This window comes from Prionailurus bengalensis, chromosome E2 (assembly GCF_016509475.1).
Source record: "Prionailurus bengalensis isolate Pbe53 chromosome E2, Fcat_Pben_1.1_paternal_pri, whole genome shotgun sequence".
NCBI classification, from domain to species: domain Eukaryota; kingdom Metazoa; phylum Chordata; class Mammalia; order Carnivora; family Felidae; genus Prionailurus; species Prionailurus bengalensis.
The window spans coordinates 9,417,726-9,432,337 of NC_057352.1; the positions used below are offsets into that span (position 1 = coordinate 9,417,726).

A 14,612-nucleotide genomic window follows, 5' to 3' on the forward strand; every position below is an offset into this window, starting at 1 on the left:
GTCACGCTGGCCGCGGTATGTGGGCAGGTCTGGGCTTGGAGCCACAAAAGGCAGCAGCTACCGGAAGCACCTAGGGCTGGATCCCTCCCGCGGGTTGCGTGGTGCAGCAGGGACGACGGTCTGAGAGGAATGCAACGACTGCCTTTATTGCATAGACCTTTTCAATTGCTCTGAAGATTGGGGTCGGGACGCACAGGAGACAGAAGACAGGAGACGGTCGTTTCCCCGCCCCCCACCGGCAAGGGGGTGAGGAGGAACATTAGTGCAAATCCGAGCGTCGGCCCCGGGGAACCTGCCCCTCGTGGGCTGATTGGCCAGTTAAGTGGAGGCACCGGAATGGATGGGGCGAGACCCGGGCCCTGACTGGCTAATGAACTAAGGCCTTCCCCAGCCCGCACATGCCAGGTCCCGTCATTGGACAAGACGTAAGACAGTCCCCGCCCTCAGCCGACCTGGCGTCCTACGAGCCGGAAGCGAGGGTTTGGGCTGAGCCCCGCCCTCATCGGTCAGGCACTACCCTCGGGGCCAGCCCGTTTGGGACCATCATGAGCCTCCGGAATTCGGGCCACACTCCAACTTTACCTCTGGTCCCCTGGGGGCGGGCGCAATCCTGAGACGGGGCTGGGGCCCCTGCGTGTGGGACCCTCGCCCTAACTCTAGCAGCTAGGCCACGCCCTTAGGTCAGGCTCCGCCTCCTTGGAATGTTGGCCCCGCCCCCGGCGGGCCGCAAGCTTCGTTGGGTTCAAGGCTCCCGACGCGGGCAGCCGGGAGGCCCAGTGAGCAGCGTGCCGAGGCCCGGATGCATCTGCGCCTGCAGCGGCCCGTACTCCACCTGCTCTCCGTCCACAGTGAGCACGCCCCGAGGCGTGAGAGGCTCGAGGCGGAAGGCACGGGCCGCGGCGTAGCCCAGCTGCGGACAGCCCAGGCTGAAGTGGCTACCTCGCTCCATGGCCAGAAAAAGGCGTAGCAGCGCAGCCCGGGAGATGCCACCACGCACCCAGCACAGGTGCACCAGGCCGTCGTCAAAGCGCGCGTGGGGAGCCGCCACCAGGTCTGCCCCCAGGTGGCTAGGTGAGATGGCCAGCATGAGCACAAAGTCCCCTTCCAGCGTCACCCAGCCTGGGGGGAGTGGGGTGCCCAGAGGAGGGAGCAGGTGGTCATGCGGGCCCCTGGTAGAGACGGCTCCCGGAGAGCCGGGGGTGGGAGGGGGAAGCCCAGAGGATGCTAACGTTTCTGGGACCCCCTCGGTGATGGGTGACAGTAAAGCTGCCTTAGGGGAGCTAGGCGGTGAGGGCAGTGGTGGGTCTGGGGACAGGGGGGCATCCCCAGCCCCACCCCAGTCCCCGGCCAACTCTGGGCCCCCGCCATTGAGGGACAGGATGGGCAGGGGTTCAGGCGAGCCAGGGGAGGTCAGGGCGGGCTGGGGCAGGGGCAGGGGCAGGGGCAGGTCAGACACCGAACGATGCAGGGGTGAGTGTGCCACAGGTGGGGCCGGGGCCGGGGCCGGGGCCAGGGTCAGCTCTGACTTGGCACGGGGCAGGCCACGGGCAGGGGTGGGTGAGGTGGGCTCCACGGTGGCAGGGAGGTAGGAGAGGCGTCCTCGGTAGGTGTGCAGTGTGGCGAGGCCCAGCACTGTGCCCAGTGTGAAGCGGGCACTGCCCAGGGCCCTGAAGCGCTCGCTCTGGATATCCACGTCTGACACGAAGCCCCAGGCCACAGACAGGAAGGACAAGCAGCGGGAGCCGGAGGCCAGCGTCACAGACATCAGGTCCAGCGGGCGGCTGCCGCCCCGGCAGAGTAGCAGCGAGCAATTGAGCAGCAGATCCACACCCAGGGCAGGTTCAAACCTTCACAGCCAGAGACGGATGGACACAGTGGGAAAGAGTAGACGGGCTTGGGTGAGAGGCACAGAGCACAGGGTAGCAGGAGAAAGGCACAGAAGGGGTGGGAAGCGGGGGGGGGGGGGGGGGGGGGGGGGGGGGGGGGGCGGGACCAGGCAGGCCGGTGGTGGCCTGGCCCGCCTGCAGCAATCGGGCCCCCTCGGGATGGACTCTTCTTACTGAGCCAGGCTCCCTGTCACTTCATTCCATGAGCGTTCCCCGAGTGCCATCTGTGTGCCAGGTACACTTCTGGGCACTAGGGACACAGCTGGGAACAACCAGGAAAAATGTCTGGGGGGTGGGGGGTGTATGGGGAGCACCCCAGTCAGACTGATTGGCAGCGGGCTGGTGGGCAAAGGGGACTTGGGGACATTAAGTGCCAGGCTGCAGGAGGACTCATCCCTCCCCTCACGGTATCAGGCTCACCTACGACGCAGGACCCCACCTACCCCCCATGCTGGTTCACAGCTCCGGCCAAGGCATTGCCTGAGCCACACGGGAGGATGCCCACGGGCGTCTTCACAGCCTCTTCCCAGTCAGGGCGGTCCAGGAATCCGTTCAGCACCTGGAGGGCGGGAGACCAGACACCTGGGTCCCGGGGCCAGGCCAACCCGGCATCCCAGGGCTCAAGCAGGATGCCCCCGCCCTACCTCAAACAGCAGCCCGTCTCCGGAGACCGTGACAATGCCGTCCCACTCACTCAGCCTCAGCCCCTGAACCAGCTCCCGGGCGTGGTTCTGTCGTTCTAGCGTGGGGAAGTCGGAGGTGAGCCAGGCTGTTCGGCTCTGTCCCACCACCACGCCCCAGGCCTCAAGGCTCAGGAGTCCTAGCCTCCCCCCCACCCCAGCCCCTACCTCCATCCTGACACAGCCCTTACCTGTCTGGATGAGGTTGAAGGACAGCCCAGCTTCGGAGATCATGGGCAGCACGTGGGTCTTGCACCACTGCCAGGCCAGGCCCCGCCCCCCAAGGGGATTGACCAATAGGAGCAATCGGGGTGGCTTTGGCAGAAGCTCTGGGGTTATTTCTGCAAAGAGAGGGGAAGGCGTCTACGTGGGCCCCAGACCCAGGCCCCTCACCGCAGAAGCAGTAAACTGCAAACAGCCCCAGGGGAACTGGGGGAGGGCTGGCACAGGAGATTGCTGGGAAGTCAAAGGTGGGTTTGTTTGGTTTTTTTCTCCTCTGGGGCTTCGGCTGCTGAGGCTCAGGTATGCACCCTCCGCACCCCCCATCCCCCAAAGGCAGGACTTGGGTGTCTAATCCCAATGCCCTTTGGACCCATGTGTGGGAGGAGGAAGGAGAGCTGTGGTTTTCACTTTCCTCTTCCTCAAACACCTGGAATCCAGGATCAGGTTATTGCACCGTGCAAGGCCCCCTCCCCGTTCCCATCCCCCAGGGCCCCCAGCCAGCCAGCCAGCAGGATCCTGGAAGACCAAGGCAGACTCACCAGCTGGGGACCCTTGAACTTCTACCTTCCTGTGCCAACTGAGAAGCCTGGGGGGAGTGGGGCGCTCTGCCCAAAAGTCTCTGGCCACCCTCCACCCCCAAAGGCTGGATTAGATGCCACCTCTGGGCTCCTGGGCTGCCCCAGGGGACCTCTGTGAGTGCCTGTCCCTGGGTGGTGACTAATCATGTCTCAGTCTGCTGCTCGCGCCAGCCTGGGAACCTCTGACTCATCTGTGGTCAGGGCCCATGGAAGGGGGGAGGGGACACAGACAACCACCTATGGGAGCAGCAGACACCAATCATGTTTTCTCTGCCTGTGGTTTTCTTCCTTCTGGGGCCCGTCCCTGTCTATCACTCTTTCGATACAGACCGAGAGAGACACAGCACAGACAGACACACAGTAGAGACAGAGATGCCCACAGAGGGAGACCCACGGAGACACCGAGGTGGCCCTAGGGACGGAGCGGCTGTGTAGTGCCTCACCCCCGTCCCCAGGCAGCGGCAGTCCACGGAGCAGACACATGAGGGCAGTGGCCCAGCGCTGGGCCTCAGCGCGGTTCTCCTCGTAGGTGGCCGCCCCGTCGACCCGAAAGGTGCGGGCGGCTCTGCGCCGGCCCCCGCGCCGGCCCTGCGGATAGGTGTGGATGCAGAAGTAGGCTGCCGCTGCGTCCGAGGGGCTGCGGCTCCGCAGGGTGCAGCAGCCGGACACCTCGGCCAGCGGGACCAGGCCGCCCCGGGGCCGGGCTTCAGGCTTTGGGCGCAGCCGCTGTATGTGTAGGGCCTGTGGTGTGAGAGTGAGGGCGAAGCGGGAGCTGCGGGCCGGGAAGGAGCCAAACTCGCCATGCAGGAGCGGGGTGCTGGCGGCCAATGGTGGCGGCGGTGGGGGGGCCATGGCCTTGGCCCTGTCCAGGGCGCTTCTAGGCCTGTGGCCCCAGCTCCAGGTCAGCTCCTGGTCTGGCCTCTGTGGGGAGGGAGGAGGGCAGGAGTCAGAGCCCAAGACCCCTATGGCTGATAGAGAAAAGCAGGGGCGGGGCCTGTGGACAAGGAGACACGGGGGGCGGTGACAGACGAGATGGGAGCATCAGAAACAGACAGGCTCAGACAAGGGTGGGGGGAGACCTTGAGGACACAGGACAGAAGTCAGTTGTATAGGAAGGCTAGCATCCTGGAGGGTGGACAGCCAGGCATGCAAACACTCATTCACTTATCCCCCAAATAATTATTCAGTGCCCTCTATGTTCTAGTCACAGTGCCAGGCCCAGTGAACACAGCAGGGAACAGAACAGACAAAAATCCCTGCCTTTGTGGAGTTTATAGTCTTATCAGAAGACAGAAAAACGAGACGAAGAGGTAAGATATATAGTATGTTGGATTAACAAGGGCTTTGGAGAAAAATAAGGCAGAGGAGAGAGATCATGATGGTGGAGATGTAAAGAAACAGACATGCAAAGATAGAGAACACCACGCACACACACGCACACACACACAAAGCACACACACGCGCACACACTCACACACACACACGCTCACACTGTCATCTCCAGATGGAGAAAGTAACAAGGGAGAGACACTGGGACCCAAAGAGAGGGAGAAGTTCTAGGAGCCAGACAAACTCTGAGAGAAGAAGACCACCAGCTTCAAGGAGCAGACAGCTCAGATGATGAAAGATACTTAGGAGAGTCAGAGTTTAGGGGCTCCGGGAGGTCCTCTGAGGATCAGAAAGACAAAGAACAGGGCAGATAGGAGGGGCGGGGGGCTGTAGACAGCTGGAGAGATCAAGAAAGGGGTGTGACACGGAAGAGCTAAGGAGTCAGAGAGTTAGAGAAGCCACATGCAGGCACCTGCAAGGGGCAGGGGCCAAGAGCTGGACCCCGAGCACTGACCTGGGCGTCTGGCCGCCTGCTCTCCAGGGAGGGGGTACGAGCCGGGCCTGAGGTCCCCTCCCCAGAGACCTTCCCCCTGCCCTCTGCCCAGCTTCTGCCACCTTCCAGCTCACCTTTGTCCCCCACCGCCCCGCCCACCCAGCCACCTGCCGGTCCTGCCCTCTCCTTCCTGGGCCCAGAGCTGCCCCAGATGCACCCCCATCTATGGACTCACCCTCAGAAGTCACCTCTGCCCCCTGCCCTGGGCAGCTCCCTCAGGCTCCACCCCTAACTTGAACGGATCCCTCCCCTATCCGTTAGTTCAAATCAGGCTTAAGTAGAGAGTCCTAGATCTCCCCCAGTCCTGGGCCTGAGCCTCTGTCCCCAGGTCCTCAAGTCTCAGGCCCGGTCTCCATTCTCTCCAGCCCCTGCCTCCTGGTCCCCCAGACCTGGGCATGGGTCTCCATCCATAAATTCCCCGCAATCCATAAGCCTGAGTTCCTGTCTCCGGTTCCTCCGGTCCAGGTCCTGTATTCCCACCCCATTTCCAGAACCCAGTCCCAGACCTGGGTTTCCATTCCTGGATCCCTCAATCCCGGTTTCTGGTCCTGCGTCTCCATCCCACACCCCTGGTAACCCAGTCCCGGCCTGCGTCTCCGTTCCTCTTGGTCCCGCAGTCCCCCAGACTCGGGTCCCTGATCCTACCCCCGCACCCTCCTCACACGCCGAGTCCTCCTCCGGGCGGCCCCTCAAGTCAGCACCAACCGCCCCCATCAGACCCAGGGGTGGGGGGAGGGTGTGCATCGTCTCAGCCAATGGCCGCGCAGCCGGCCTGAGCCGCACCAGTGAAAGCGTGCGGGAGGCGGGGCCAGCCGGCTCGCGAGCTTGGCGCAGGGACTAGCCGAGGGACAGCTCGAGAACTGGGCGGGGTATCGCGCTCCGCGAGATCAGCTGCCATAGTAGGTGAGGGCACACGCGCAGCAGAGGGGGCGTCACGACTCCATTGACAGCGCCGCTGACGCCATCTTTGTGGAGGGCAAGTGGTAGGCCTGTCCTGTCCATTGAGTTTATAAAAGAAAAGGGACGTGAGGAAGATCTCCGCCTGCAGATTAGAGACTGACCCTAACACAGGTGACAAAGACCCAGAGATATGCAACGGAAGTTAGTAAAAGAGACCCAGAAAAGCAGAGTCAGAGGCAGTAAGAGACTTAGAGTGCCCTCTGTTTTTCAGATAGTTACAGAAAGACAAGCGCTAAGGAAAACAGAGATATATACAAAGAGACAAAGACAATAGAATTGAGAACATGCAAGGCTAAGGCCACAAGAAGACCCAGAAAATGATGGACAACAGAGATGGAGACAGATAGTTCTGGAATGAAAGCCAGGGAGAAGAGGCTCATTAATTCATCTATTTACCTTGGATCCAAACCAGGATGGAGGCAGCCTGACATGGACATCTGCCCACTGAATGACCCAGTAACATGGCAAGACAAAGAAACAAAGAGAGAGAGAGATGGGGAGAACCAGTATCTGAGAGAGACCTCTAGGTCAGGGATGAGGGAGGAAGACGATGTTGGAGGACCAGAGGCCCAGAGGAACCGAAATCCACAAGTCAGAGAGCAAAAATGCTGGGGTGCCTGGGTGGCTCAGTGGGTTAAGCATCTGGCTTCAGCTCAGGTCATGATCTCACTGCTCATGAGTTCGAGCCCCGCGTGGGGCTCTGTGCTGACAGCTCAGAGCCTGGAGCCTGCTTCAGATTCTGTCTCTATCTCTCTGCATCTCCCCTGCTCGCTGTCTCTGTCTCTCTCAAATATAAAATAAAACATAAAAATAAATTTAAAAAAAAGAGAGCAAAAATGTTGAGACATAGAGAAGCAAAGAAATGTGCAGTGGAGAGAAAGACAAGAATAGTATCAGGAGACCAAAAAAACAGAATCACAGAAAGACACATGCAGAAGGAGACAGGGACAGAACTTGCTAAAAGTGATGAATGGAGGAAGTTCATTTGCTGTGAAACAATGTTCCTTGTGTTTAAACCCAGAGTAGCAACAGCACCAGATAATATACGCCAAAGAATGATCCAGAGAGCGACAGGGGACAGAAAGATGGAGAGACAGGGAAACACACATCTTAGTTGGGGAGAAAGGCAGGCACACCAGACAAAGAGGCTGGGACTCAACAACAGAGACCAAGTCACAAACGCAAGGGCACCGCGACACGAAGAAAATTGTGTCCCATGGTATGGTGATCTTCACGTTCACGCGGACCCTTCCTTACCTGATCCCCCTGCTCCTCTGTTTCAAGGCGTCCATTCATCTGCTGGCCCCTCTGCTTTGTTACCACATCAGCAAGACCCTGGTCCCGGGCAGGAGGCCATGGGAGGGTGGCATGGGCAAGGAGTCAGGCCTGACAGTGCGGGCCTGGCCTCTGGCCCCGTGGAGGACAGGTGAATAAGTAGGAGGATCAAGGGGCAGGCCGACCGGAGGCCAGGCTGGATGTGCTGGAGGCCCAACAGGCAGGGCTTCCCTGAGGAAGGAGAAAAGAGGGGACAGGTCAGCTTTGTCACTGCCCCAGCCAGTCTGTCCGGTCTTACACAATAAGGGCTGATAATAGGAATGGAAGCTAATTTGTATTGAGTGCTCATGTGTAAAGCATGGTACTAAGCGGTTTTTTTTTTTTTTTTTTACTAACTTATGTAATTCTGGAAAATATGTGCCAAGCCTATTTTTGTAGACGAGCAAAGGAAGGCGCAGAGAGGTTAAGTGAATTGCCCAAGGTCACACTGTTAGTAATTCGCAGAGCCGGGATTTGAATTTGGCTACAGCTGACACGACCCCATCTCACCTTCTTTTCTGTGTCTCTGCTTCTCCCTCAATCTCCATCTCTTTCTAGGTCTCCATTTCCCTCACCCTCGGTCTCCGTCCACTCCCCCTCTGGGTCTCCAATCCTCCTCCCCTCTGAGTCTTTTCCTCTCCTTCAGAGTCTCTCCTCCCCCTCTCTTTCTGGAGCCTTTCAGCGATTCCCTCTCCACCCTACCCCCACCCCCCCCCCTCCAGCCCCGGGGCTTCTGTGCGCCCCCTCCGCATTCCAGTACCGTGCAAAGCCCTCGCACTGATCGCGCTGGGTCACCTGAATCTCTCCGGCTGGGAAAAGCAGCCCCCAGATGGCAGAGGCTGAGGAGGGGGTCAGAGAAAGAGGAGGGGGAGAAACGGCATCCAAAAATGGGAAATGCGGGATGCTCTAGACTGGGCTGCAGCAAGCGGATCTCGGGTTAGATCTCAGGTAGGACTTCCCGAGCTAAGGCCGCCAAACAAGCGCGGCACGAGATAAGAGAGGTGAGCCAGATAAGGAAATGCCTGAAGCGTGGGGTCAGAAGTTTCCCGAGGTTCCGACAAGCCCCGCCAGCTCCGCCTCCTCACCTCCAGTACTCGGCCCGCCGGGTCCTCCCGGAGCCACAGAGAGGCCGTCGGCGTCGGGCCAGAGCGTCACCGCGCGGCGCGTTCTCCCAGCTCTGCGCCACATCTCTCTCGCTCCCAGATCCCTTTCTTCCGGAAAACTATCGAGAACAGGGACTGGTGGGGCCAGAGAGGCCCCCGCCGGGCTTGGCCCCTCCTCCTCGACGTAGCGCTCGTTCCCCGTTGGTGGTTCGTCCACTTATTCCGGAATCGCCCCTACGGCGGGTGAGGCGATTCGCCGTGAAGGGGCTCGGCTCGAGTGCCGCGCCGCGTCGTGCCCGTGTGACGTCACGTAGGCGCCACTCGCTGAAGGCTTTCCCCGCCCACCCCGGCGCTGTTCTCTCTTTCCGGACCTGGCTGAGCGGGAGGCGCCATCATGGTGAGCGTGCTTTGGAGAGCTGGGGGCCCCGGCTATCCGCCGCCATCCGTCTCGGACTGGGGCTGGGGGAATGCCGGAGGGGAGCAGGGATGCCAGGGGAGCTCGGAGGGGGCGACCGCCGCGGTGGGGGAACGACTGGGGAGGCTCGGAGACCAGGGATAGGTCGGTCATCTCAGCCTCCGGCCCCCTCCCTTGCCCTTTTGTTATTATATGTACAATTAAGTAGATGGCCGTATTGAAACACAAGGAGGTTAAGTGACGTGACCGGGATCACCCTGCCAGGAAGTGGCGGAGCCAGGGTTCCGACCCAGGCGCTGGTCCCACGTCCGTTCTTAATCTCTTGTCTCTGCTGCCTCTACCTGGACCTGTCATCCCTCCTGGCCTGGCACGTTGGGTTCTGGGGCGGGAGGTTGGGGGGGGGGTCTCTGACCGTCCAATGCCTGGGTTTCGTGGCCAGGCAGACCGCTGAAGTCTCAGCTCCTTGTCCGCCCCGTGATCTTGCCTTCCCTTTCCGTACCCCCATTTGTCGGTCTGTTTGTTGGGGACACAGTAATCCTGTGTGACTGATGTGAGTTTGGAAGAGTTTGTCCGAAGAACGCATCATAGATGATTGCATACCTTAATGTTGGGAGAAAAGGGAGCTACGGATAACCAAGTAGTTCTTTGCAATTCCTAACTTGGTCTATTAAAAAAAAAAAAAATCGGGGCGCCTGGGTGGCTCAGTCGGTTAAGCGTCCGACTTCGGCTCAGGTCGCGATCTCACGGTCCGGGAGTTCGAGCCGCACGTCGGCCTCTGGGCTGATGGCCCGGAGCCTGGAGCCTGGTTCCGATTCTGTGTCTCCCTCTCTCTCTGCTCCTCCCCCGTTCATGCTCTGTCTCTGTCTCAAAAATAAATAAACGTTAAAAAAAAAAAAATCTCGGGGCAGAAGTTGGGGTATGGTGTAGTGGAAACGGTGGCTTCTTTGGTTTTCTCCGTAAAAGTGGGAAACTCCCTCCTAAGGTTGTGGGGTTCGGGGAGGTAAGTGCGGGAAAGGTTCTCGTATTGGTTGTGCGTTGAGTGAGTTCCAAATAAAGATTCTCCGCCAAGTTGTTAGGTAGAGTCTGCCCTTGGCTTCTGTCGTCAAAAAATAGATTTTAAAAATTAAAAAAAAAAATCTTTTTTTGAGCTGGTGTGACTGCTGTGTGAAAGCTTTTCATAGGGGTCATTTGAGGCCCAGAAGATTGTAAGTGACTCTCCGCATGTCACCTAGGGGTGGACCGGGGATTTGTTGTCTCTTCAGAGACTGGGGTCCTTGCTCTTCCTCGGAGATGAGTAATCGGCTCATTTTTGCGGGCAAATAATCTGCCAGAGCAGAGTTGGGTCCGTAATCTCTGCTTCGTTAACTCTGCAGGGAGTCGACATCCGCCACAACAAAGACCGAAAGGTTCGGCGCAAGGAACCCAAGAGCCAGGACATCTACCTGAGACTGTTGGTCAAGGTGAGCTTGAGGCCTGAGACCCTTAGGCAGCACCACCCCAGAATTGTGACTTCTAGAACATTCTAGCATTGGTCCCCAGGCTCCTCCAGGGGTCTGCTTGGCAAGCTCGTAACTGGTTTTGCCCGGGGTTCCGGAAGGTTCAGTGTTCTCAGCGTCTGGGCTGTCTATATCTGGGGACTGGGGAGGGGGCTTGGAGGGTCTCCTTGGGGCCCAGTGGGATGGGGGAAAGCCATAAAAACCTTGCTAGCCCCAAACATCATTTCTTTTGCCATTTGCTGGAGGGTTGGGAGGTGGGGGGGTGTGGGCTGCCCTCGGTTCTCATCCTTCCTTTTCTCTTCCCTCCAGCTGTACCGGTTTCTGGCCAGACGGACCAACTCTACCTTTAACCAAGTTGTGTTGAAGAGGTTGTTCATGAGTCGCACCAACCGGCCACCTCTGTCCCTTTCCCGGATGGTGAGCGGCTGACTCGAGGAGGGACTGGATCCTGTCTTAGAGCTGGGCTCTGGGGGGGCGGGGGGGGGTGGGCAGGCCTGGAGCCTGGCCATCGGCTGGTTCACTTCACCCAGCGGCGGGTACTTGAGTGGTTCGGCCTTGTTTCCTTGTAAAGCGGGGGCAGTTATAGTGGGTTCGTGTGGTTTCAGGTCCCATGACGCAGTCCTTAAGTGTCAGGAGCGATCTGTCGAACAGTCTGCTTGCGCGTCGTGTCTGGTGCTTTTCCCAGGCTAGACCAGCGGGGAGCTAGTTGGGAGGTGGGGCGCGGGTGGGTTTGGCCCCGTCAGGGCACACGTGTCTCTTGTGCCCTTGGGGGCGCCTGGAGCAGTGGGATGGGGTTTAGACACCAGAAGGAACTTCCTTAACGTGCATTTCTCCTCCTCCAAAGATCCGGAAGATGAAGCTGCCTGGCCGGGAAAACAAAACCGCCGTGGTTGTCGGGACGATAACCGATGACGTGCGGGTCCAGGAGGTGCCCAAACTGAAGGTGGGTGAGGAGGGCGCTCCCGGGCACGGTGGGGGGGTGAGAGCAGACTCCGGGGCCTGGATGACCTGTCTCACGTCTGCACTGTGTGAGGCAGGCGTCACACCTACCTGTTTGAGCAGCTTTTAGGATTGAAGGGGGATGATCTTGGCGTTCTTGATGGTGGGTGTCCCTGGGCACGTCCCTTCTGGGTCCCTGTTGGCAGTGCTGGTTCTCAAGTCATGTAGCCTGGCTTCCGATCTAGATTTCTCTGGCAGTTTGTGGCCTGTGGACAACGTCTGGGGTCTTTTTTACCCCCGTTTCCTTATCCGTAGTAACTTGAGGGTGTTGCAGTGTTAAAGGCAATTTTAGAAACAAATTGGCCTCAGAGGCGCCTGGGTGGCTGAGTAGGTCAAGTGTCCCAACTCTTGATTTCGGCTCAGGTCGTGATCTAACGGTTTATGGGATCAAGCTCTGCGTTGAGCTGTGTGCTGGCAGAGTGGAGCCTGCCTGGGATTCTCTCTCTCTCTCTCTCTCTCTCTGCTCCTTCCCTGCACGTGAACATTCTCTCTCAATATAAATAAACGTTTTTTAAAACGGTAAGAGTAGCTGTTGTCAACTCAGGAAGCTCACTCTAACGGTATTAGCAGGCGCCGCAAGCAGTGGGGTGACTGCCGGGCCAGGGCCGCGGAGAGGAAGTCCCAGCAGCCGTGGGTGGCCGTGCCAGGGGTCTGACCACTCCCGTCCTGCGTGTCCCCCAGGTGTGCGCACTGCGCGTGAGCAGCCGTGCCCGGAGCCGCATCCTCAAAGCTGGAGGCAAGATCCTCACCTTCGACCAGCTGGCCCTGGACTCTCCCAAGGGCTGTGGCACCGTCTTGCTCTCTGGTGAGTGGGGTTTAGTGGCTCCCGTGGCTGCTTCCGGGCGCCGGGTCCCTGCCTGATCCGGTCCTTCCCTTCCCCTCCCCCAGGTCCGCGCAAGGGCCGAGAGGTGTACAGGCATTTCGGCAAGGCCCCAGGGACCCCACACAGCCACACCAAGTGAGTATACCCAGCCTTGCCATCCGGCCCTGGCTTTTTCCCTGGACCCCGCCCAGTGGGTCTGGGGGCCTTGCCCCGCTTCCAGCCCCTTCTGTTTCTCACACCAACCCAGCGTCAGGCCTCCGTAGAAACCCCCCCCCCCCCCAACCTGGTCTTGCTGCTTCTTCCTCAAGACTTGGCTTAAAGCTGCTCCTGTTGAGGCCCTGCAGAGCCAGCATATAAATGGAGGGCCTGAGTCTGCACCTCCCACACGGAGCCTGCCTCTTACCCTGCCCTTGGGGCAGCTCAGATGAATCCTTCCTGGGTGCCTGATGCTAACTGCACTCCCGGCCTTCCCCGGTCCTTCCCCCTCACCCCCCCCACCCCATCCCGTGTCCGGTGCTGCTCTGTAGCTGTCCGTGTCCCATTGGGGCTGGCCACACCTGTGTGGGCACGGTCTCACCCTCTTCTCCCTCCCGCAGACCCTACGTGCGATCCAAGGGCCGGAAGTTCGAGCGCGCCAGAGGCCGCAGGGCCAGCCGAGGCTACAAAAACTAATCCCAGACCCTGCCTTGTTATTAAAAAGATTTGGACTGTTGACGTTCTCTTGTGTGTTATTCCCGGGATGAGGGACAGGGGGCGGGACACGGGAGGGGATCGAATCGGATCGAATCGGATCGGATCGGATCGGATTGGAGTCTGGGAGTAAGATGCGCGCCCCTCTCCGTGGACACCAGTGGCGGAGGAGCCCTTCCCTCGGGGGCGGAGTCTAGCTCTACCCGCGGGCGCCCTCTGGAGGCTTCGGTGCGTGCTTGTCGGGATCTTGCACCGTTGGACCCCTGAGGGCCCCCCACGGCCAAAGTCCCGCCCCCTCAGCCGGGTGACAGGTGTTTCCGCACCTGTTCCCTCCCCCGGATTAACCGCACCCGCCCCTCTAAACCTGAGCTCGTCCCAGGCTCGGCCTGGTGGGCAGGGTGTGGACCCGGAAGTGCTGAGGGGGCGGGATCGCGGTGGGGGAGGGGTACGTGGGAACAGGTGAGTTGCTCCCCTTTAACCGAAGCTTGAGTCAGCTGGGGTCTGGCGGGCCCCTGGGCCCTGGGCCAGTGACCTGGTGAGTGTGTTCCCTGGGCTGGGGCCTTCCCGTACCCGCGCTCGGCCTTCCGCAGGGACCTGCATCGGGCCCTCCTCTGTGTTTACACAAGGGGCTGGGTTCCCCGGATCCCAGGCTAAAACCTGATGAATGAGGCGAGACAGCCGGAAGGACGGCAGAAATAGAGGCAGGAGGTCTCCAGACCCCTGTTCTGACCTCCGAAAAGGCAAGGCAAGGAGGGAAAGGGGATGGGGGTCCGGACACATGGGGGGAGCTCTGGATGAGCGAGAGGGAGTCCTGGTTTTATTCCTCTTTATCTTTGTAGGCCTGGTCGCTGTGGTCTGGAGGAGGGAAGCCGCCTGGGTGCCGTGATTGGAAGGAGGGGCCGCTGGTTTGCAGGGATCAGGGGTCCACAGCCCAAAGGTTGGGTCAGGAGCCTCAAAGGAACAGCATGAGAGGGGGACAGGACAGGAGACAGAGTGGTCCTTGGCCAGGAATAAGTGGTTAGCTAGCAGGAGATAGCAGGATTCGGGTAGAAACCCCGGCAGGGCAGCTCGGCCAGGGATCAGCAGAGATCAGAGGGCAGCCCCAGAGCACTCTGGCTGGGAGACAGGCGGGCAGAGGCAGCCAATCCAAGGAACGGTGGTTGGTCAGGCCCTCCAACCAGATGGGCCGGTTCCATGGTGATGAAACCTCCTGGTGAGCGGATCCTCCGCTGTGGCAGCCCGAGTGGGTGTGAAACCCCAGGAGCAGGGTCCCCAGTCCACGGAGACCGGTCTCGTTTCCTGGCTGGGTAAGGGGGATGCCCAGACTTCGGGCTGGAGCCCATTCTTCCCAAGCTGAGCGAGGAGGTCCAAAGGGGAGGTGCGTGGAATGATCCGGCCGTGAGAGCCGCTGAGCCAGCCGCGAGTTGTCAGGAGAAACAGATTCTGCGGGACACGGCCGGGTGGTCAGATACGGACATTGTTGGAAGCAATCGATGCCTGCCAGATAATCCAAAGGAGAGCGTCAGTTCGACGCGCTATTGGTCAGGGGCACATAGGCAGCCCG

General features: G+C 59.9%; 2 protein-coding genes across 6 annotated transcripts; one reads left to right on the top strand and one right to left on the bottom strand.

Moving 5' to 3' along the window:
• Positions 1-121: 121 nt before the first annotated feature.
• SPHK2 (sphingosine kinase 2) lies at positions 122-8,718 on the bottom strand. Of its 5 annotated transcripts, none has more exons than XM_043600385.1 (7): positions 8,608-8,718; positions 7,466-7,714; positions 3,810-4,287; positions 2,758-2,907; positions 2,531-2,625; positions 2,330-2,445; positions 122-1,847 (listed from the first exon to the last, which is right to left on the bottom strand). In XM_043600385.1, exons 2-7 carry the CDS (start codon positions 7,502-7,504, stop codon positions 743-745), a joined length of 1,983 nt encoding a protein of 660 aa, XP_043456320.1. In that variant the 5' UTR covers positions 7,505-7,714; positions 8,608-8,718; the 3' UTR covers positions 122-742. The 5 variants fall into 5 exon arrangements, with proteins under 5 accessions (XP_043456320.1, XP_043456319.1, XP_043456321.1 ...); XM_043600384.1 differs by having other exon boundaries at positions 8,283-8,618; XM_043600386.1 differs by lacking the exon at positions 8,608-8,718 and adding an exon at positions 8,318-8,601.
• A 12-nt stretch (positions 8,719-8,730) lies between these two features.
• Positions 8,731-13,072, top strand: RPL18 (ribosomal protein L18). Its single transcript, XM_043600394.1, has 7 exons — positions 8,731-9,022; positions 10,414-10,500; positions 10,846-10,953; positions 11,381-11,479; positions 12,217-12,340; positions 12,424-12,493; positions 12,955-13,072. The coding sequence occupies exons 1-7, from the start codon at positions 9,020-9,022 to the stop codon at positions 13,028-13,030; spliced, it is 567 nt and encodes a 188-aa protein (XP_043456329.1). The 5' UTR covers positions 8,731-9,019; the 3' UTR covers positions 13,031-13,072.
• The last annotated feature ends 1,540 nt before the right edge of the window (positions 13,073-14,612 follow it).

Coding starts and splice junctions, on each gene's coding strand:
- SPHK2 (XM_043600390.1), bottom strand. CDS start 5,992: ATGCACACCCTCCCCCCACCCCTGGGTCTGATGGGGGCGGTTGGTGCT. Junction 2,446..2,530: donor GAGACGGGCTGCTGTTTGAG/GTAGGGCGGGGG, acceptor CCCGCCCTCCAG/GTGCTGAACGGATTCCTGGA. Junction 1,848..2,329: donor GCTGTGAACCAGCATGGGGG/GTAGGTGGGGTC, acceptor CTGGCTGTGAAG/GTTTGAACCTGCCCTGGGTG.
- RPL18 (XM_043600394.1), top strand. Junction 10,954..11,380: donor CTCTGTCCCTTTCCCGGATG/GTGAGCGGCTGA, acceptor CCTCCTCCAAAG/ATCCGGAAGATGAAGCTGCC. Junction 12,341..12,423: donor TGGCACCGTCTTGCTCTCTG/GTGAGTGGGGTT, acceptor CCCCTCCCCCAG/GTCCGCGCAAGGGCCGAGAG.